General features: G+C 33.3%; 1 protein-coding gene across 2 annotated transcripts; it reads right to left on the bottom strand.

Moving 5' to 3' along the window:
* Positions 1 to 7,338: 7,338 nt before the first annotated feature.
* On the bottom strand, positions 7,339 to 19,745 carry LOC130897911 (probable beta-hexosaminidase fdl). 2 transcript variants are annotated; one of them, XM_057806892.1, is made up of 4 exons: positions 19,524 to 19,745; positions 14,341 to 15,090; positions 11,054 to 11,745; positions 7,339 to 7,701 (listed from the first exon to the last, which is right to left on the bottom strand). In XM_057806892.1, the coding sequence occupies exons 1-4, from the start codon at positions 19,741 to 19,743 to the stop codon at positions 7,501 to 7,503; spliced, it is 1,863 nt and encodes a 620-aa protein (XP_057662875.1). In that variant the 5' UTR covers positions 19,744 to 19,745; the 3' UTR covers positions 7,339 to 7,500. The 2 variants fall into 2 exon arrangements, with proteins under 2 accessions (XP_057662875.1, XP_057662876.1); XM_057806893.1 differs by having other exon boundaries at positions 17,217 to 19,692.
* Positions 19,746 to 21,705: the final 1,960 nt, after the last annotated feature.

Here is a 21,705-nt window from a genome sequence, read left to right as displayed (position 1 = left end):
TGAGATTTATAATTCGTATTGGTTGACAATTCCCAAATTTCTGGGTTTCATTTTCAAAAAATTGCCTTTTCATTTTTGGTTTGGTGAAAATTATCTTTTGGTGGTTTGTGTCAAAATTTTTGGTTTTTCGATTTCGATCTGGTAAAAATTTGTTTATTTAATCAGGTGATCAGTAGACTTTTCCGTTTGTTTGTTTGTTTCGATCAAAGTTTAATTTAGTCAAAAATTCTACGGAATTCCCGAATCGAAAATTCCCCAATGTACAGTGAGTAGTATAAAAGATAAATTTTACTTTATATTCCACAGGTTAATGTGAGTTAACTAATCCCCGTATTTACCTTCTGCTACCGAATTACAAGAAATACCCCAAAAAGAGACAATTACCTGAGAAATTCTATCAGATAATAGTATTTCAAATAAGGGGCATGTTCGAAAATCTCAAACTCGTTTAAAAATTGATCTTAAATATACGTTCCTAGAACTCAAAATAATGCTACCAGCAAAACATACACACACACACACACACACACAATATAAAGTGAACAGAGAAAATTTAATCTGACATCGGAACCTTAAAAAGCCGAAAATTTTCAAAACTAGATGGGAATCGATTCTTTGTTGTCAGGTAAGTAAAGGCAGAAAAGCCATCACTAATGAGCATTGTACATTTTCGGCAAACAAAGATCGGCCTTTTTGAAGTTATCCAACAAAACACTTGATCCTTGTATTAACTTTGAGCATTAACGTTCGTTGTAGCGTAAAAACTGTTGACAAATTCTTACATTACGGCTAGAAATACGAAATACCTCAAATATTTCCCGACGTAAAAAAATTTGTAATAATATAGAAATTAATTTCAACAAAACAAGTCTTAAAATGAATATTTCGTCATGTAAATTTTGACGTAACATCGGTAAATTAGGAAATGACAAGTCAACCCTGGATAGTGTTACACTGGTTCACTAAATCAAACAATCGAACAGCTCATAAATCAGTTCTGTGGTTCAATACAAGAACGTAGAGTAATTTTGGAAACGTCGTCGGGCAATTACCGAAACAACTACACTGAAGTTCAAATAAAACCATAAAATCTGATTTCACGTAAAATGATGTTGATTTTCATCACCAAACATTTCATATAGATCGACATCTTTTTATTGTAGTGTACCCAACAGGGGATTTCGTGTCATATCAACGGAACATTAAAATTATCCATCGATATATGAACAAATACTGGGTACACTGTTCTACACCACCACTACACCAACACTGTCGATAATCAAGTTACGGAACGCGCTTCAATCGGTGTAATTGTGAGTGTTGATGTAGTGTAAACGGTGAATTCATTATGAATATTACCAACGGTTCCAGAAATACCAACTTAATATATGAACAAAACAATAATATACAATTAAATGAAAACACAATATAAATTCTTACATACAGTGTACCAAATTTGGTATTTTCAAGTTAAAGGGTTGCAAAGACAATAAATTTGATATAAAATATTTTTGGTTATAATTTGAGGCCCCAATCGTCATATTTTGGGCTCCCCTATACGCCTCTGCTCTGTTTGTTTTTACGTGGCACACCCTGTACATAATTTATTTGTTAAAAAATTGCTAGATTGGCCCAGGCGGTTCTTGAGCTTAGCGATTAACGAATAATTTATCTTTTCATAGATATAGAGCGATTAGAGCGTCAAAGGAAATGTCATAATCAACTGACAGGGGCCTCAAACTAACACTACTTAAATCATAATAACAATAATAATATTTTAACGCCGGGCATTACGTGATACTAAATCGACAATTGGTGATGGTGTGCTCTATGACAAAAGATCGTCAGCTACAGAAGACGGGAATTCAATTGGGGTTTTCATTGAAATAATATTGAGAAGATTAGGGGTTGGGAAATGTATATTTATATGAGTATTCATAAAAAATGATCAATAAAAATATATGTTACTGAATAAAAAGTAGTTAAAATAAAATAGCCTCCATCTTGAACAATAAATCAAAGCCGATATGCGTTGTTGTCAATGTTAATTATATAACAGTGATGATTGGAAAAAATCGAGTTAAATTTTAATAAACCCTTCCATTTTTAACATAATAAACTACAAAGATTTTCGTTTCCGAACTTTATATTTAACATCTAAACCGAACTAACTAGAATTTACGTGAAAAAACTTGGCAACACTGAAACTTAGACTAAGATTTAGGTTATGTAAGCGATTCCTTGTTTTGATTTCGCTCTGTTATTTGTAAAACTGTTTCTAATTCATTTTAGTAGACGGGCGATCAATTATCACTCGATTTTGCTTAATCCTCGTCGCCAAATTGATTGGAAAAAATCGAGTTAAATTTTAATAAACCCTTTCATTTTTAACATAATAAACTACAAAGATTTTCGTTTCCGAACTTTATATTTAACATCTAAACCGAACTAACTAGAATTTACGTGAAAAAACTTGGCAACACTGAAACTTAGACTAAGATTTAGGTTATGTAAGCGATTCCTTGTTTTGATTTCGCTCTGTTATTTGTAAAACTGTTTCTAATTCATTTTAGTAGACGGGCGATCAATTATCACTCGATTTTGCTTAATCCTCGTCGCCAAATTGATTGGAAAAAATCGAGTTAAATTTTAATAAACACTTTCATTTTTAATACAATAAACTACAAAGTTTTTCGTTTCCGAACTTTATATTTAACATCTAAACCGAACTAACTAGAATTTACGTGAAAAAACTTGGCAACACTGAAACTTAGACTAAGATTTAGGTTATGTAAGCGATTCCTTGTTTTGATTTCGCTCTGTTATTTGTAAAACTGTTTCTAATTCATTTTAGTAGACGGGCGATCAATTATCACTCGATTTTGCTTAATCCTCGTCGCCAAATTGATTGGAAAAAATCGAGTTAAATTTTAATAAACCCTTTCATTTTTAATACAATAAACTACAAAGTTTTTCGTTTCCGAACTTTATATTTAACATCTAAACCGAACTAACTAGAATTTACGTGAAAAAACTTGGCAACACTGAAACTTAGACTAAGATTTAGGTTATGTAAGCGATTCCTTGTTTTGATTTCGCTCTGTTATTTGTAAAACTGTTTCTAATTCATTTTAGTAGACGGGCGATCAATTATCACTCGATTTTGCTTAATCCTCGTCGCCAAATTGATTGGAAAAAATCGAGTTAAATTTTAATAAACCCTTTCATTTTTAACATAATAAACTACAAAGATTTTCGTTTCCGAACTTTATATTTAACATCTAAACCGAACTAACTAGAATTTACGTGAAAAAACTTGGCAACACTGAAACTTAGACTAAGATTTAGGTTATGTAAGCGATTCCTTGTTTTGATTTCGCTCTGTTATTTGTAAAACTGTTTCTAATTCATTTTAGTAGACGGGCGATCAATTATCACTCGATTTTGCTTAATCCTCGTCGCCAAATTGATTGGAAAAAATCGAGTTAAATTTTAATAAACCCTTCCATTTTTAACATAATAAACTACAAAGATTTTCGTTTCCGAACTTTATATTTAACATCTAAACCGAACTAACTAGAATTTACGTGAAAAAACTTGGCAACACTGAAACTTAGACTAAGATTTAGGTTATGTAAGCGATTCCTTGTTTTGATTTCGCTCTGTTATTTGTAAAACTGTTTCTAATTCATTTTAGTAGACGGGCGATCAATTATCACTCGATTTTGCTTTATCTTCGTCGCCAAATTGATTGGAAAAGATTTAGGTTATGAATCTTGGGTTTGTATGACGAAACCTTCGAGAATAATAATAATATGACAGTAATATAATAAATAATTGCCTTATTAGGGTTATTATATATATTTAATAACTTCGAACCGTTTTTTTTTCTAAATAAAAACTAAAAATGATTGTAAATACGTTAATTTCATAAAACAACAAAATCTAAAACCTCAAATTATCCCTCGAATTGCCAGTTATTTCAATCACTTTGATGATTCAATTTATAAAACTCTGTGTATAATGATAATGTTTTTTCTCCATTTTCTCCTCAAATTTATTCATATTTTTCAACATTAGATCCTTTGAGTGACTCTCGATTTGGAAACTCGACACCGAGCAATAAAATCTGTCAATTAAAAGAAATAAAAATCCACCCTAAACGTTAACCCTCCCGGAATGATGTGTTAAGCTAGATTTCATTGTGTCATCCACTTAATTTAGACATTTTGTCACTGCGGTCATGAGTACTAAGATGGCGGCTTTCTATAATTCATTATCTCATATTAGACTGTGATTTATTCCGTAAATAATTCTCATAGTATAAGAGCTTGCTGATGGTGGGCTTCGGTGACATCACGCATAATATATGGGCGGATAATACAGTGTTGAAAAGGCAGGTCACTTTGTACCAAACTTCATTATTTTATTTGATCCCATCACCGAAGGCGGTTTCATTTTAAGTTGACCGTAATTTCGTACATTTAACCATCGTAAATGGGTGAGGATTTACCGAATTCTGTTTGTGGTAAGGGGGTGACAATAACACAGCTGCGAGTCCTAAGCTTGCTATTGAGAGTTTGTATGTGCATATGTCAGTCTCGTACGATGAACTGGGCCCCTTTTGTCAAGCGATTTGTTGCTATTTATTTTGTAAATAAATGTAATTTGTATGGTTTTTAGTTGAAATGGAAACGTTACGGTTACGGTCTGCGTATTTTATAAATCTTATTTGCTTAGTTCTTTTCGAAAATATATAAATAGATTTGTCTATGTGAAAACATCTTATTGTGTTACATAACAAGCTGACCTAACCTAACCTAACCTAACCTAACCTAACCTAACCTGTACGTTTTATTTTATTTATTTTGTTCGACTTTCGGAGAAGGTAGTACCGCGGGGTGTTTAGGTCAGGTATTCAAGGATTTTTCATCCGAATTTTTTAATCCAGCATCGATTTATTTGGACTTTTGACAGGTGACAAGTGTGGATCCAAAAAGCGAGATCTATATGGTGCCGAAGTGCGTTAGCCCCTTTCCGGGGGGATGCCGCCCCTTTACGAAGGTGGAAGTCGAAAGATTAGAAAATTTAAAGTAAAAAATGTCATATAAAGTTTTTTTACCAGATCAATAGTTTTTGAGTTATTCGCAATTGAAAAATACGTCAAAAAACCGCATTTTTCACTAGTTTTTTACTTATAACTCTGTAATGATGCATTTTATAGAAAAAAGTGTGATGAACAAAAATGAAGCTTATAAAAAAACAAAGATATTAAGCTATATTTTGACATCTTAATATTCTACCTAAAGCAAGTTATAGATACTTGAATAGCTTTTGTTTTAGGTAATTGAGAATTTAACTTCAAATAACGGGAAAACGGTACATTTTTCAACAAAAAGTCATGGAATACTTTTTAAAGAGCTTGAAAAGACCTTTCGATTGACTACTGATAAAAGTCGTTTCGACTGAAATTTCAGTGAGATATGGTGTAAAATAATAAAAACTAAAAAAAACCATTACACTAAAACTAATGCCATTTCATTGAAAATCAAAAATAAACTTATTCCTTGTACCGAATACTTTATTTGGATGTTATTTACGATATCTGGAAGTTTGGCTGATTAGAAATGCATAATTTTGAAAAAAATGAGCATTAAATAATACTTTTTTTTTCCGATTTAAAAAAAATTTTTTTTGCTCATTTTTTCTCTATAACTATAAAAGATACAAAAACAAATAAACAATCAAATTGAAGCATTTTTTATGAAGATTATTTTCCTTTTTTTATTTTTTTTGTAACATAAAAATTGACGGAGTTATAACCAAATTAATCTGTCAGTATAGTGCGTGGATTGTTTATCCGCATCCTTTTTTATCTTTTATTAATAAAATTTGAAGGATCTCAAACACTTCTAATATACATAGACTTGTAGCCCTTAAAATTATCTTTTAAACGGTTTTTTGTAGGATGTGATAGCTTCAAAATTAATGGAGTTACATGAAAAATAAGAGTTTGAATTTTAGAAATTTTCAAATTTTGGCGCACGGATTTTTTCTGTTGATGCTAAGCAGCTAGAAACGAGATGGGGTGGTTCTTAAGGGTTGACAGGGTATAGATAATCAAAAATTACTTCTAGTAGAAACAAGAAACTTTAATACCAAAAAGAATGCAGTTATCAGATTTATTTTTATTTCATTCTCTGTAAAGGGGTAGTTTTTAAGGTTTGAATAATAAAAATTAATAACCAATTAAATTTTATTAAAATTATATGAATTTTTCACGGTAAAAATCAAATTGCAATGTTTTAAATCGTTAAAAGATTTTTTCCCATATTATTTTCATTATAAGGATAGTTTTTAAATATTTTTAAGGGTTGATACTTCAAAATATATAAATTTTATTATACAATATGTTAAGATATTTACGCAGCATAAACGAAAAACATTTGAATTGAAAAAAAAAGTAGGGAAAAGTATAATATTGATATTTTTCGATAAGGGTAGGTTTGACACCATTTTGAACTTGAATGCCTGCTCTAATTAAGATCCTTTGGTAGGTTTTCAGCCTAGTGAACATGGTCCTTAAGGACCTTAATTATCAAATACAATTAGTAAGATGATTGTTAACTTAAAGCAACTTTGAAATAATAATAGTAGTAGCAAATTGTATTTACTTTTCGGTATTTAAAAATGCAGTTCCAGCTGCAGGCATTAACACCACCATCAATTGAAAACATTCTGGAATGGAATGGAAGCAATTTGATTGCGTTTAGTACAGCAAAAACCCAGGAAGCTACTTTTACAAAGAAGTCCGACACTGCAGCTCAGGATTTAGTCCTGTCTGGACATTACCATCACCGCAAATTTGCTTGATAGGTTCTGAGGTTGGAAGCAACAAGTCCTGGCATGGTCACTTGCCTGATTTAGCCAAAGCAGCTTCACAAAAACTTGCAGATTCGTTCATTTTTAGCAAATTTGGAGCTCGGCTCCAAAGCATACCTTGAGGATGTTGGACTCAATACAGAAGAAAGCAATTCGACTTGTGGGCGACTCGGAATTGACCAGAAACTTGGACAACTTAAAGCATAGAAGAAATCTAACTTAATCCCGTCTAGATAAGTTTTTGCAACACCTACTTGGCAGGCAGACCTGATTCAAGAACACGGAGTTTGCTTCCAAACGCTCAGATTTTCAATTTATCCGGAGTCATTTGTTTGGAGCAGTGCAAGCCTGTGGAATCAATATCTACAGGTATCTCCACACGGCATACTTTTAATATAGTGATAATTTCGAAATACCTCAGAGAATAATGAGGGGATGTTAATAAATTATACAAAATGTTTGATATCTTTTTATTGCCACAAGATAAAACGTTCTAAATCATAGAGTATTTGGTGAAGATCATTCTTAGTGGATCACAATTACAAAAATGATAATACAAACAACATATTTTTCATTTTTTTTTCAAATTTATCTTATATCTTTCCTAGCAATTATATTTCAACATTTTCCTGGATGATGGGTGCACCATTCCGGCCAAATAGCAGCAACTTGTAGGTTTCTTCGAATGAGTCTATCTCTTTGAGCACTCAATCGAGTAACGACATTATGAGGGTCAAAAAAGGGCAAGTCACTCCATACCCTTTCAGCGAACGCAGCAGTACGCGGCCATATTCTCGTTTCCAATGAATCAACGTCAACCTATGGAACAGAGATTTAATAGAAAAACTGATTTGGCAAGAAAATGAATTCGAAGAGCTCGATTTGTTGCAAAAAGTTTCTCTTAAGTTTATAAAGGTCAAAAACCTCATTTTCAAGCAAAAAACGAGTGAAAATCGGCTTTTCCCAGGTCGATGTAGTGAAAAAATCATTTTTTTTGAGTAAAATTTTTTAAAAAAATGACATTTACTTTAATGAACTTTTCCTGGAACTGATTTGGTGAGAAAATGAATTCGAAGAGCTCCATTTGTTGCAAAAAGTTTCTCGTGATTTTATAAAGGTCAAAAACCTCATTTTTAAGCAAAAAACGAGTGAAAATCGGCTTTTCCCAGGTCGATGTGGTCAAAAAAATCTTTTTTTCTGAGTAAAATTGTTTTAAAAAATGACATTTACTTCAATGAACTTTCCTGGAACTGAATTTGGTAAGAAAATGAATTCGAAGAGCTCCATTTGTTGCAAAAAGTTTCTCTTAAGTTTATAAAGGTCAAAAACCTCATTTTCAGGCAAAAAACGAGTGAAAATCGGCTTTTCCCAGGTCGATGTAGTGAAAAAATCATTTTTTTTGAGTAAAATTTTTTAAAAAAATGACATTTACTTTAATGAACTTTTCCTGGAACTGATTTGGTAAGAAAATGAATTCGAAGAGCTCGATTTGTTGCAAAAAGTTTCTCGTGAGTTTATAAAGGTGAAAAATCTCATTTTCAGGCAAAAAACGAGTGAAAATCGGCTTTTCCCAGGCCGATGTGGTCAAAAAAATCTTTTTTTCTGAGTAAAATTGTTTTAAAAAATGACATTTACTTCAATGAACTTTTCCTGGAACTGATTTGGTAAGAAAATGAATTCGAAGAGCTCGATTTGTTGCAAAAAGTTTCTCGTGAGTTTATAAAGGTGAAAAATCTCATTTTCAGGCAAAAAACGAGTGAAAATCGGCTTTTCCCAGGCCGATGTGGTCAAAAAAATCTTTTTTTCTGAGTAAAATTGTTTTAAAAAATGACATTTACTTCAATGAACTTTTCCTGGAACTGATTTGGTAAGAAAATGAATTCGAAGAGCTCGATTTGTTGCAAAAAGTTTCTCGTGAGTTTATAAAGGTGAAAAATCTCATTTTCAGGCAAAAAACGAGTGAAAATCGGCTTTTCCCAGGCCGATGTGGTCAAAAAAATCTTTTTTTCTGAGTAAAATTGTTTTAAAAAATGACATTTACTTCAATGAACTTTTCCTGGAACTGATTTGGTGAGAAAATGAATTCGAAGAGCTCCATTTGTTGCAAAAAGTTTCTCGTGATTTTATAAAGGTCAAAAACCTCATTTTCAAGCAAAAAACGAGTGAAAATCGGCTTTTCCCAGGTCGATGTAGTGAAAAAATCATTTTTTTTGAGTAAAATTTTTTAAAAAAATGACATTTACTTCAATGAACTTTTCCTGGAACTGATTTGGTAAGAAAATGAATTCGAAGAGCTCCATTTGTTGCAAAAAGTATCTCGTGAGTTTATAAAGGTCAAAAACCTCATTTTCAGGCAAAAAACGAGTGAAAATCGGCTTTTCCCAGGTCGATGTAGTGAAAAAATCATTTTTTTTGAGTAAAATTTTTTAAAAAAATGACATTTACTTTAATGAACTTTTCCTGGAACTGATTTGGTGAGAAAATGAATTCGAAGAGCTCCATTTGTTGCAAAAAGTTTCTCTTAAGTTTATAAAGGTCAAAAACCTCATTTTCAAGCAAAAAACGAGTGAAAATCGGCTTTTCCCAGGTCGATGTGGTCAAAAAAATCATTTTTTTGAGTAAAGAGTTACGTATTAATTGCGTTCCAAAGCAAATACGTTATTTTTTAACGTCAAATCTAAATGCTCTAGCTTTATCGACAGCAAAAAGTAAGTATCGAAAACATTATAGTACATTTTCAATTAAATAGACACTCTATTATAGTATATTGTTATTGAGTTCTAATCGTTCTAAGAAAATAAACAGTCCATAGAGTCGCAATTTACTCGGCACCTAACCAACTTATTACAAGTTGCGCCGGACCGAACGCAGTGGATTTCTTCAGTTAAATCAAGTCACTGCTTTAGCCCGCCGGTACTACAACGTAGATCATCGTAGGATATAGAAAGAGCGAACAGAATACGTTCATGTAACCCAGAAATACTATTTTTTGGTTTTTAATTATTCGAATCGTCTCAGTATAGCAACATCTCAAGAAACTTGTACTGGTTCTGTAGACTGGATTCTCAGTTACCCAACACAGTTTTAGGGGCGTATCACCGGGTGCAGCAAAGGCTGAACGTCGAGAAAAATGCCGAACAATGGGGTTGGAAACGATTTTCAAATTGCCAGGGATCCGATTTCCTCTCCACAAGCCTCTGTTCTTTCGGAACTGCTGCGTCTAGTGATATGTAGATGCATGACGAACGAATCATTCGATGTCGCGGTTCCAGTCGAACTTGGTTCCAACGTTTCACCGCTTGTCGAAACTTTATAACAGCTAGGCAGCCATATATTTAGCTGTTTTAATCTTGTATGGAATGAGTTTGACGAAAAAACGCTTCTACTTCTTGAAATATTGCCCAAAAACTGGAAAAAGTTTCGAATTTTGATCAAACAGTGCTCAAAAAATGAAGTTCCAAGCCAAATTTTTGCCAGCAATCTTCAAACTCATCTTCTTTGATCAAAACTGTAGTAAAATTTTTCTCTGAACCGCAATTATTTTATTAGTATGTCATATTGACAAATTGGTCGCGCTGCAACTCGTGACGTTTTTAATCCGTCAAGGGACGGTGATATTTCAGGTAAACGAAAAGGTAGTCCGATTACATAATAAAACTCGTCACAGATTCATTATTACTTGGAATTTAGAATCTAATCCACGTTATGAAATTGGAAAATCCAAAAATTGCAACCTAGAATTTATAAATCCTTTAAATATATCCTAATATATTTCATTTTTGTTTTTATTTCTATAATTAAAATCCCGAGCTGATTAATTTGCCGTCACGAGTTGTCTAATATTAATAACAACCACGATCACGAGTTTATCAAATTATCCCTGGGAAATTCAGTACAATTTCCTTATTTTTTTCCTATTGTAAAGTAAAATATTGTTTTTATTTAGAACACCATGTAGAAAATGATATTTATTTCTATAATTAAAATCCCGAGCTGATTAATTTTCCGTCACGAGTTGTCTAATATTAATAACAACCCCGATCACGAGTTGACCAAATTATCCATGGAAAATTCAGTCCAATTTCCTTATTTTTTCCCTATTGTAAAGTAAAATATTGTTTTTATTTAGAACACCATGTAGAAAATGATATAATAAGAATAAATAACAAACCTGTTCGCTCCAAAGACACGTTTCTCCACCGAGAAACTGTTTTTTATTTGAAGGATAATTTTCCCAAGGTCTATAGTTATAAAAAACTTTCCAATGCGTGTAAGGACCACAACTTCCAGTATCTTCGCTCGGTTTCCAAGGCCCGAAACCACAATCTAAATACCAATGTCCAACAGTGGAAAATATAATTTGATTTCCATTTTTTATTATAGGATCTAGCCTTCCGTACCAATATTGAATTACCAAATTATTAGAATATTTCAAATTCTGTAAACGGTAGCTGGTTAAATCGTTCGACCATATCACCAGATTTTTTGGTGTTTCGTTACGAAAAGCTTCACCGACAACTTCGAATATCTTATGATTCAGATCGACCCAAAAGTCGTATACGTCCTCAAATTTCCCAGCCGCTTCCGTTTTCTCATAACAATCTAAATTAACTTCATCGCCTCCGATATGAAACGTTTCCCTATCGGTTCCTAGTTGAATTAGATCTGCATAAATGGATTTCAACAATTGGAAAGTTCGAGGATTGTCGGGATTCAAATGACCATTGGTAACGTCCTCATCGCCACAAATTATTATTTTACTTGTATCCGTATTTGCCTGATTCCAGCCTTCATTCACGTGACTCGGTGAATCGATTTCTAGAATTACCCTTATTCCTCGTATTCTCGCGTATTCTATCAACCCTGTAGAATGAGAAATTGAAAAATTACTTCGTTAATTACAAACGATTTTCAAAAAATGATAAAATAAGACGTGTAGAGCTTTAATGCTCTTTTTTTTTGAGAATAACCATATCAGATGCACTTCAAATTTCAAAAAAATCCATCGAAATCAGCTCTGGGGATTTGGAGTCACGATTTTTTGGAAAAAAAAGAAAAACTAACTCTGTAGCTATATTAGAACCTGAGATATAGATCTTTGAATGTAGAAAAATTGCCAAAAACCTACAAAAATCCATAACTCCACGTTGAATGTCCGCGCTTAGCTCCTCTCCAACTCAACCGATTTAAGTGTTCAAAAACTCAAAAGAAAGAGGATATTTCAGCGAGTGTTTTTGAACCAAAACGAACTCTGTAGCTATATTAGAACCTGAGATATAGATCTTTGCATGTAGAAAAATTGTGCCAAAAACCTACAAAAATCCATAACTCCACATTGAATGTCCGCGCCTAGCTCCTCTCCAACTCAATCGATTTAAGTGTTCAAGGACTCAAAAGAAAGAAGGTTTTTCAGCGAGTGTTTTTGAACCAAAACGAACTCTGTAGCTATATTAGAACCTGAGATATAGATCTTTGAATGTAGAAAAATTGCCAAAAACCTACAAAAATCCATAACTCCACGTTGAATGTCCGCGCTTAGCTCCTCTCCAACTCAACCGATTTAAGTGTTCAAAAACTCAAAAGAAAGAGGATATTTCAGCGAGTGTTTTTGAACCAAAACGAACTCTGTAGCTATATTAGAACCTGAGATATAGATCTTTGCATGTAGAAAAATTGTGCCAAAAACCTACAAAAATCCATAACTCCACATTGAATGTCCGCGCCTAGCTCCTCTCCAGCTCAATCGATTTAAGTGTTCAAGAACTCAAAAGAAAGAAGGTTTTTCAGCGAGTGTTCTTAAATCAAAACGAACTCTGTAGCTATATTAGAACCTGAGATATAGATCTTTGAATGTAGAAAAATTGCCAAAAACCTACAAAAATCCATAACTCCACATTGAATAACCGCGCTTAGTTCCTCTTCAACTCAATCGATTTAAGTGTTCAAGAACTCAAAAGAAAGAAGGTTTTTCAGCGAGTGTTTTTGAACCAAAACGAACTCTGTAGCTATATTAGAACCTGAGATATTGAGGATAGAACGTGTGTATGTGAAAAACTCCCATAAGTAATGTACAGGGGGAAATCGGATTTGAGTATAACTTGAGAATGGTGGAAATTAGATGAAATCCGATGGTTGATGGCTGATCTGTGCATCAATACCTTTCATTGAAAAAAAGAATTAAGCAAATCGGTTGGGTAGAACTTCTGAACGGACTCGGAATGGAAATCATCAATTTTTTTAATATATAAGATGTTAATGACAACAAATTTGAAAATTTGACAATTTTTGTGTAGATTGTGTCCGGATTCTTGAATACTGATCCTAACAATAAGATCCCAATGTTTTCATCGTTATTTTCTTTGTTAAACTTTGTACAAAATGTTAGTAAAAATTTGAGGTTAGGAATTTGTTTACTTTTACTGTTTACGACGCAATATTTTTTGATCAAAAATAAGCGCAGATGAAGTACAGTTGATTGTTTCATGCAAGATCTCGCATTTGCAACATTATCGGTTCAATGCAATTATCTTTTATTCATTTTATTTTAAGAATTTTTTAGTTATCGTATTTTTTATTCTCCTAAGGAGTTTTTCGAATATTTCTTCATCCATTTCCAAATAATTTTTGTATGTTTTCAACTCTTATTCTGTGTGTTTTCCCTTGTTCTATCTAACCAGGGCCTGGCCCACCATCAGCTGTTCTTTTTTGTCCATCAGACTCCAAAAGCGACTACCACACAATCTTAAATGGAATTTGAGGTTACGAAATTGTTCACTTTTGCTTATGAAATTTGGATTAATGACAGTTATAATGAAATGACAAGAGATTTATCTCAAATGTCAAATTAAGGCCGCATTACATAATGTAATACAACGTGCAAGAAGTTGCATTTAAGTCTCCGTAAACAGTAAAAGTAAACAAACTCATAACCTCAAATTTTACGAAAGTCAACTGATATTTCAAGCCAAAAAATAACTAGATTACAACTTGTCAATGTCAACTACTTGCACGAAACAATAAACTAAACTTCTGCGTTGTCTTGTATCATGTCAAGCGGACAATTATGACAATGAAAACAATTATAATTAATAAATTATTTCCAAAAATATATCTTATTATATATACATATATAATATAGGAAGGTGGTTCAAATATAAATCAGATGTTATTATAAAGTTACAGAGCTGGAATTTTTTTCAGAAGTCTTCGTCGGTTTCCCAAAATGAGTTTTTCTACAGCTTCTACGTTCCCAATGGTTTTCTTTGTGTGCAGGGTATGTGGCAAGTTTGCAAGTACACTAAAAAGTGAGGTTACGTAACAGATCAGTCTATAATCCAGTGCAGCTACTTTTGGCCTTACAATTGCAGCAAATATTTGACCAAAAACACCAAAATTAAGCGCTATAACGATTCCTTAAGTTAAATTAAACAAGAAGAGAGTAAATATTAACTTCCTTACCTTTTATATCGTCAGGTGTGTACGTTTTCTTCTGGCTATAAGCTCCGTATTTGGCCAACCAAGGATTACTAGGTAAAACTATGGGAAAACTCACGGAATCGGTTAGGTGCAAATGGAAAACGTTCAGTTTGTTGGCCGCCATACCATCGATGACTTTTAATAGTTTGTTAATTGGGAAAAAATTTCTGGACGTATCGACCATAAGACCACGGTGAGGAAAAGCGGGTTTATCTTTTATTTCCACGCCGTGATAAATTTGAAGATTTTGTGACGTTTCATCGAACCAAATTAGTTGACTCAAAGTTTCCAGAGCGTGTCTAGCGCCGAAATAACTTTCCGATACTATATTTACAATCACGCTTTTGTTGTTTTTTTCTATTGAAATATAGTAGCTCTCATCGGTTTGTAACGTCGGTCGAAGCTCTTCTGAACTAACATTTATTTTTATCAAAATATCAGTTAAATTAATATCTGATCTAGATGAAGATGGTAAATAATTCATGAACGTGTCAAAAGCTCTATTGATATCTTTTTTCACATTATTCGGACTTGTAACAGATAAAGTTATGTGATTTTTTCTAAACGATGATTCCGATAGGTTCGTAATTCCGACAGTTGTTGGAATTGGCCACAAATTTGAATATAAACAGTCCCTTTTACACGATTCAAGATTGACTTGTGTCTCATTTTGTTTTAATACTTTTAGATTGCATACATTATTTATACATCCATATGTTGAGATCGTTGAATCTGCAAAAAAATAAATTACTCGTGACTGTATTTTACGAGAACCGTCCCAAAAGTACCTGGTCTCACCTACAGATGGCGGTAGTTGCTTGAAAAATATCACTTTATAAGACAGTACATAACCTATACATCATACGTCACAAGTTTTAAGACGCCATGTCGTTTAGTATCTGTCAGCCGTCAATAGCGAAAGTTTTCATTGAAATTGTAAACATAGAAAACACCGGCCATTGCTATGTGTTTTATTTGAAAGACCTTACCTCAAACACAATGAAAAAGAAGTAGATTCTACTCTGGTGAGACTGATCCTTCTTTATCAACAATAAAATATTGGGTAGCGAAGTTTAAACGAGACCGTACGCCCCGCGAAGACCAACAGTACAATGATCGACCAAATGAGGTGACGACTCCAGAAATGTTGAAAAAAATCTACTAAAAACTACTGGATGATGGTCGACTGAAAGTGCGCGAGCTACCAGACATAGTAGGCATTTCAAAAAGTGCAGTACATCGCATATTTAATAAAAATTTGGTCATGAGAAAGCTGTGCGCGAGATGGAACAAAAATAGCGTCGTGAAGATGTTTCCATCGAGTATTTGGCGAAGTTTTACAAAAATATAGCCGGATTTTTGCATCATTTAATACCATAAACAAAAGAACAGTCAAAACAAAGAAGAAACACCTCCAAAGAAGGCAAAGACCGTTCCATCTGCAGGCAAGGTCATGGCGTCGGTGTTTTGGAATGCGCGTGGGATAATTTCCATTGATTATATTGAAACTGAAAAAAATATCAACGGCAAGTTTTATGAACACTTATTGCTACGTTTGAGCGAAGAAATCAAGCAAAAATGGCCTTTTAGCCCCCTTGTGTATGGATCTAAAAGGAAATTACGTTGAAAAATTTTCCTCATTGGGCCAGGTACTTCTGGAACCGTCCTCGTATACTACTATATTTTGTACCAAAAATTCCCCTTTTTCCAAATTGAACTATGAATTCTCCAAAACACGTAACTGCATTAAACTACGTTCATTGTTATCAAATTTGAAATGGAATATTTTAATGATTCCAAATTTTTCGAAAATTTTTCTTATCTGCACGTACTTCCCAATCGAATACTAATCACAGACATTATTTATTATTCAAATTGTTAGAATACGAGGTATATCCACAAAGTTTGGTTATATGAAAAAAAAAAACATGTACAGGTACGGAAAAATATTTATTAATTTGGCATTTAGGAAACGAATCACAGATCCGAATTCACGAACGACAGTTTTGTCAATTAAGGCTCTAATTTATTCTACTTAAGTCCGAGTAACTGCCGCGCATGATCGATCGCAGCTTTATCGATGACAGAAATAGAAACGTAACTTACTTTGTGGATGTACCTCGTATTATAGGATGTGTCTTCATTTAAGAAGACTTGTTGCGAAATCGGAACTCATATTTAAGTTTATTTTCTAAATTACGTATGTTCATGTAGTGGGTTCGACGGGTTCTACACTATCTCGAGGCCAGGAGCGGATCACGCCCAATGGTTAACAATCCGTAACTTTTACAGGGACAACCCGTACGATCTAAACGTAGCAAAAATGATTTTTTCAATCGATTTTTAACAAAATATTATTTTTCCTTCAATTCGTTCTATTAGAAGTGTTTTATTACCTTCTGTAAGTATTTTCAATAAATAATGACAATTTATGACAATTTTTGTCGGAATTTCTCTTTTTGGCGAACGAATAAATTGTATCGAGTACCTTTTTTTTGAAAAATTTATTTCAGATTGTACAGTTTGTCCCTGTAAAATTTCGCGATTATTAACCATCGAGCCCGAGCCACTCCTGGTCTTTGGATAGAAGTTTTGATGTCCCAACTTTAACGACCCATAACTCAGAAATTCACAGTATTATTTCCAATCCCGAATTTTCCTCACAAAGTCCCCGTATAGTAATTTATTTATATTCAAAGGTTATCAATGTCAAATAATTTTTAGATAATCGACGTACGTATATTTAAAATAATATTTTCATTTGAAATCACTCCGTTTATTTAGAATAGATCAAAAACCAAGTATATTTAATAAAATAATTAAATATCGAGTTTGAATTATGTTGAAACCAAACTTACTTTTTTCGATAAAAGGTTCGATTTTATATTTTTCTTGAGACACGTAAAAAGCATCGCACAGTACAATAAACGTTAAAAAAATCGCAAGATGGCATGCAAACGTCGATGTCATCGTTTCAGCTCACAGTTTTTCGTTGTAATCATATTGAATTAGGTTAAATGAACCCGGTTTGTAATTTAATTATTTGCTTTCGAAACTTGATAAGATATTCTACACTAATCTTAAATTATTTTTATTTTATTGAGACGACATGGAGTGTACCTGCCGAAAATAAGTTTTATTCACTGGAAAAACCTTCTACTTTCGACTTTTATGGTATCATGCTACAGTATTTAACGATTTTCTCAGAAAGTGTAGATTATCTCCATTTAATCATAAATCCACATGAGTAACAAAATATTTTCATATAGAAGATTATTAGGGGACGTTTTCCTGGCAGGTTATCTGCTATATCGTTAATTTTATTGTGACCTGGACCCAAGTGAGGAAAATCATCCAGAGATGCATTCCATAGACTTGGATCTAGAGGTGAATATCTAGTGGATCAGTGGATCTGAACGAGGCTTTGTTTTGTTATATAGATTACAATTAACGTTCATCCTACAAAAAAATTTGACGAAATCTTCATTGGGATCGATAGAACGATCAGTATAGTTTAATGTTTGAGGATAATTTCATGCAAATGTTGGCTGCGGCTCCGCTTGAGATAGCCCATGCGCAAGCTGCAACATATCGGCCGGTATTTCACGAATAAATGCTTCAATATTGGCTTCCTTTATGTCAATAGTTGCTGTAGACATCAGCCTCAACACGGCTCCACAAGAAATAGTCCAAAAGCGTTAAATCGCACGATCTAGGCGGTCCAAACTTGAGATGAACTGTTCACCGAAGGCGGTTCTCAATTTGGCCATTGTTTCGCGTGTCTTTCTTCAATTTGGGACAAAAAAAAATGGTCAATCATCACACGGTAACGCTCGCCATTCACAGTTGAAGATGATGCCCATAATCCACACCAAGCAGTGACTTTTTCGAGATGCATTGGTAGCTATTGCAATGCTTCTGGTTGGTCTTCACTCCAAATGAGGTAATTTTGCTTGTTGACGTATCCATTCAACCAGAAATGAGCTTAATCGCTGAACATAATTCTTCGTGGATCTCCCTCCAACTTCGCCAGCGCCCTTTCACCAAATGTTAGACGTTGTGTGGCTTCGATTCTTGCACCAGCCGTATCTCATAAGGTTCTACATCCAAATCCTTTCGCAAAATTTTCCACAAAGTGTCCCAATTGCTGCGGATACCGCCCCAACGCTGGCGGATACACAGCCGCAATATTTTCTTCGGTCCTCACTCGACGTTTGCGTGTTTAATGTCCAATAGTGTCCAACTGGGTTCGAAATTTAGTCACAAGCTTCCGAATAGTTCCGTCAGAAGGTCGACCAAACTACCCATAAATTGGAAAAAGTGCGATAATAAAATTCAATAATTTCCAAGCGTTGTTCGTTCGTAAATCGATTGAATTATAGACCAAACTGACCGAGTTTGACAATGACTCAAGACACGATTCACGCGTCATCTGTCAAAAACAGTGTTGCCAAAAACATACCAGCTAAAAATCGTTCATTCATAGTTAATTCGCTTGCGAAATCAATTATGTACATTCAATTGTAATTTTGAATTCAATAAATTTTCAATAATATATCGGACATCGAAAATATAACTGGCGCAGTCAGTAGGATTCGTGCGGTCGCGATTTTTCCCGCATAGTGCGAAAAGGAAAACCGTATTTTAATACTACAGTACGAAATCTACGTACATCGAGGGATGGGACTTCAAATTACTTAAAACTTTTAAGAAATCAGAAAAATGAAGAAAAGAAGAAAGAAGAAAATTAACTTGAATAAAGAAGAGGAATCACAGAATAGGATCTGAAAATACCTCTACTTGAAGAAAAATCTAGAATATTCTAAAAACTAATACGCAAAAAAGTCATATTTTGTAAATAAGTGTCAGCATTTATTTTCATATAAAAATAGAATCGTTGTAAACACTTTTTAATGAATTGTAGTTAATTCCCTTGTAAAATTAATTCTGTTTATTCAAATTTGTAAAAATATCGTAATTTTGAGTCTAATAAATTTTTAATAACGTATTTTCTGAAAACTTAATTGGCGCAGTCAGTAGGATTCGTGCGGTCGCGATTTTTCCCGCATTGTGCGAAAAGGAAAACCGTATTTTAATACTACAGTACGAAAATTGAAGAAAAGTACGAAAAGAAAATGTAAATCTCATTATTATGAATAACTTACCTGATGCTTGTGGTATTATTCCAAAAGTAAATTGTTGAATTTCATTTTCATATGATAAATATTGATAACCAAACACAATAATAATTATCATTAATAAAATACCGATATTAACCAAATTATTACATTTAGTTGTCTTAGTTTGTGTGTGATTTATATCAAGGAAACACGAATCCTCAATAGAATCCAATATTTTTGCAGTAACTTCTATATTACTGTTCATGTTTTAATGATTTATAATAGATAACGTAATCTTTGATACTTTTATCTACTTGTCGATTGTGATTACTCATATTTGTTATCAATAAAACATTGTTTTGGAAATACTATGTATAAATATAAACAGATTTCTATTCCGAGGCATCCCTAACCGTCCCTTCGACTGCTAGCAACAGCATACGAAGACCTCCCTTAAATTCACGTACATACCAAGTCGATGGTCGATGTTTTCTACGGTTTCCCTGTAACCTGGTGAACCGATTTAACAGCCAAATGGCCGACGATAGGAAATAATGCAGCTGCATTTAAAGTTTCCAAGAAACAAACAAAAAAATCCCCAAACCGTGAAGAACCGATGTTCTTCTGGCCAATGGTCATAGCCTCCTCTCAGCTAACCAGCACAACCCCAGAATTGCAGAGGAGCAACTCCTATAAAAGGACCAACTCCAACAAACCTTCCTCCTATCAAAAATTTACAGGACCAGGACAATTAGCATTCTAAAATCGGCAGCAATGATGACTGATGACTTAAAAATGGAAAATGTACAAATATCTGGTCCAGGAACCAAGCTCCCTATCCAAATGGGCTGATAAACTTCTATTTTCCATGGGGAAACACTATTCTTAAATGCGCAGCTCGTAACTACCGTCAATCAAAGATATTCGTCCTATAAGATGGCAGATAAGCTCTGCAAGAACTTGACTATTATAAAATTGAGTCAAAGCTAGTATGGAACTGCATCAAATCTTCTCAACTCAATGAGAACACACAATGAAGTCTTCTTATGTAAAAACCTGGATCACAACCTTTCAAAAGACCTTAGTCTTAGTTTATAGATAAAAAATTATACCTACTACGAAAATATTTTATTCCTATAACTATTTAAAAAAAAAATAACTTGTGGATTGCATTTGTATAGAGTTTAAGATGGAGGTAACCAGGTCCCATGGGAATTAAATTTTGTTATAGATTCGATGCGGGCTCGTCGCTCGGACCCGTTTCCGTGTAAATCAAATTTGAAGAGCTCGCGAAATTGTCGAGAGCCCTAGAAATAGAATCAACTGAATATTGTGTGCGGTGAGAATATTAAATCGGAATAAGATAAAAAATATTCATCAACTACTTTAAAATTTCTCGTAATCGCGACCTAGAAACTGAAAATTTTGGTGAGAGGAGTACCAGGGGCGGCTCGTGGTACAAAATGCGATGTTGCCAAACGAACATTGATTCCATCTGCTGAAGATCTTGTGATGAATGTGCTTATTAACGTTTTTTTGTATAATAATATTTTTTAAACTATTTTTTTTCTACGAATTTAACAGAATATTCAAGTATTTATTAAATTAAAAATCCCCTATTATAGTATATTGTTATTTAGTTTTATTGGATACAAAATGTACGTTCGACGAATGTCGTGGGTAGCGCATTTTCCCCTCGAGGTTTGTACATAGTTTTTTCTACGATATCCGAAACTTGTTAACAGATAGATAATATAATCTAAGATCTTTTTCGAAAAGTACTTATGCAATTTGCAAAGTGATTTTGGAAAGCTTACGTAAAGCTCCAGGAAAACCAGAAAATTTCAAATAGAAAATCATTTGAGGAAAGTGCATACGCCCTTCTTTAGAAAAGAAGCTTTTTTTGAAATTTTCAATGTAAAATTAACAAAGTAACTGGAAAAAATCGATAAATAACCTCAAAATATGGAAAATACTTCGTCAAAATATTGTTTTTTGTCCCTAAAATGCGAAATATATAACAGAAAATCACGTTTCCTGTCCGTTTAAATGTAAAATTTATTTAAAAATTGAATAAACGGGCTCAAAATATTGAAAACAAATTCATCCAACCACAAATTTTAACACCTGTCACGACCGCTCTAATATTTTCGTGCACTCAATTCTAATTTCAAAGTTATACGCCTCCAATTTCAACTTAACGAAATCAGCTGTTCTTCTACTTAAC

The sequence above is a fragment of the Diorhabda carinulata genome, chromosome 9 (genome assembly GCF_026250575.1).
Source record: "Diorhabda carinulata isolate Delta chromosome 9, icDioCari1.1, whole genome shotgun sequence".
NCBI classification, from domain to species: Eukaryota; Metazoa; Arthropoda; class Insecta; order Coleoptera; family Chrysomelidae; genus Diorhabda; species Diorhabda carinulata.
The sequence above is the reverse complement of the archived record's forward strand: the minus strand, read 5'-3'. Positions and strand labels throughout refer to the sequence as shown.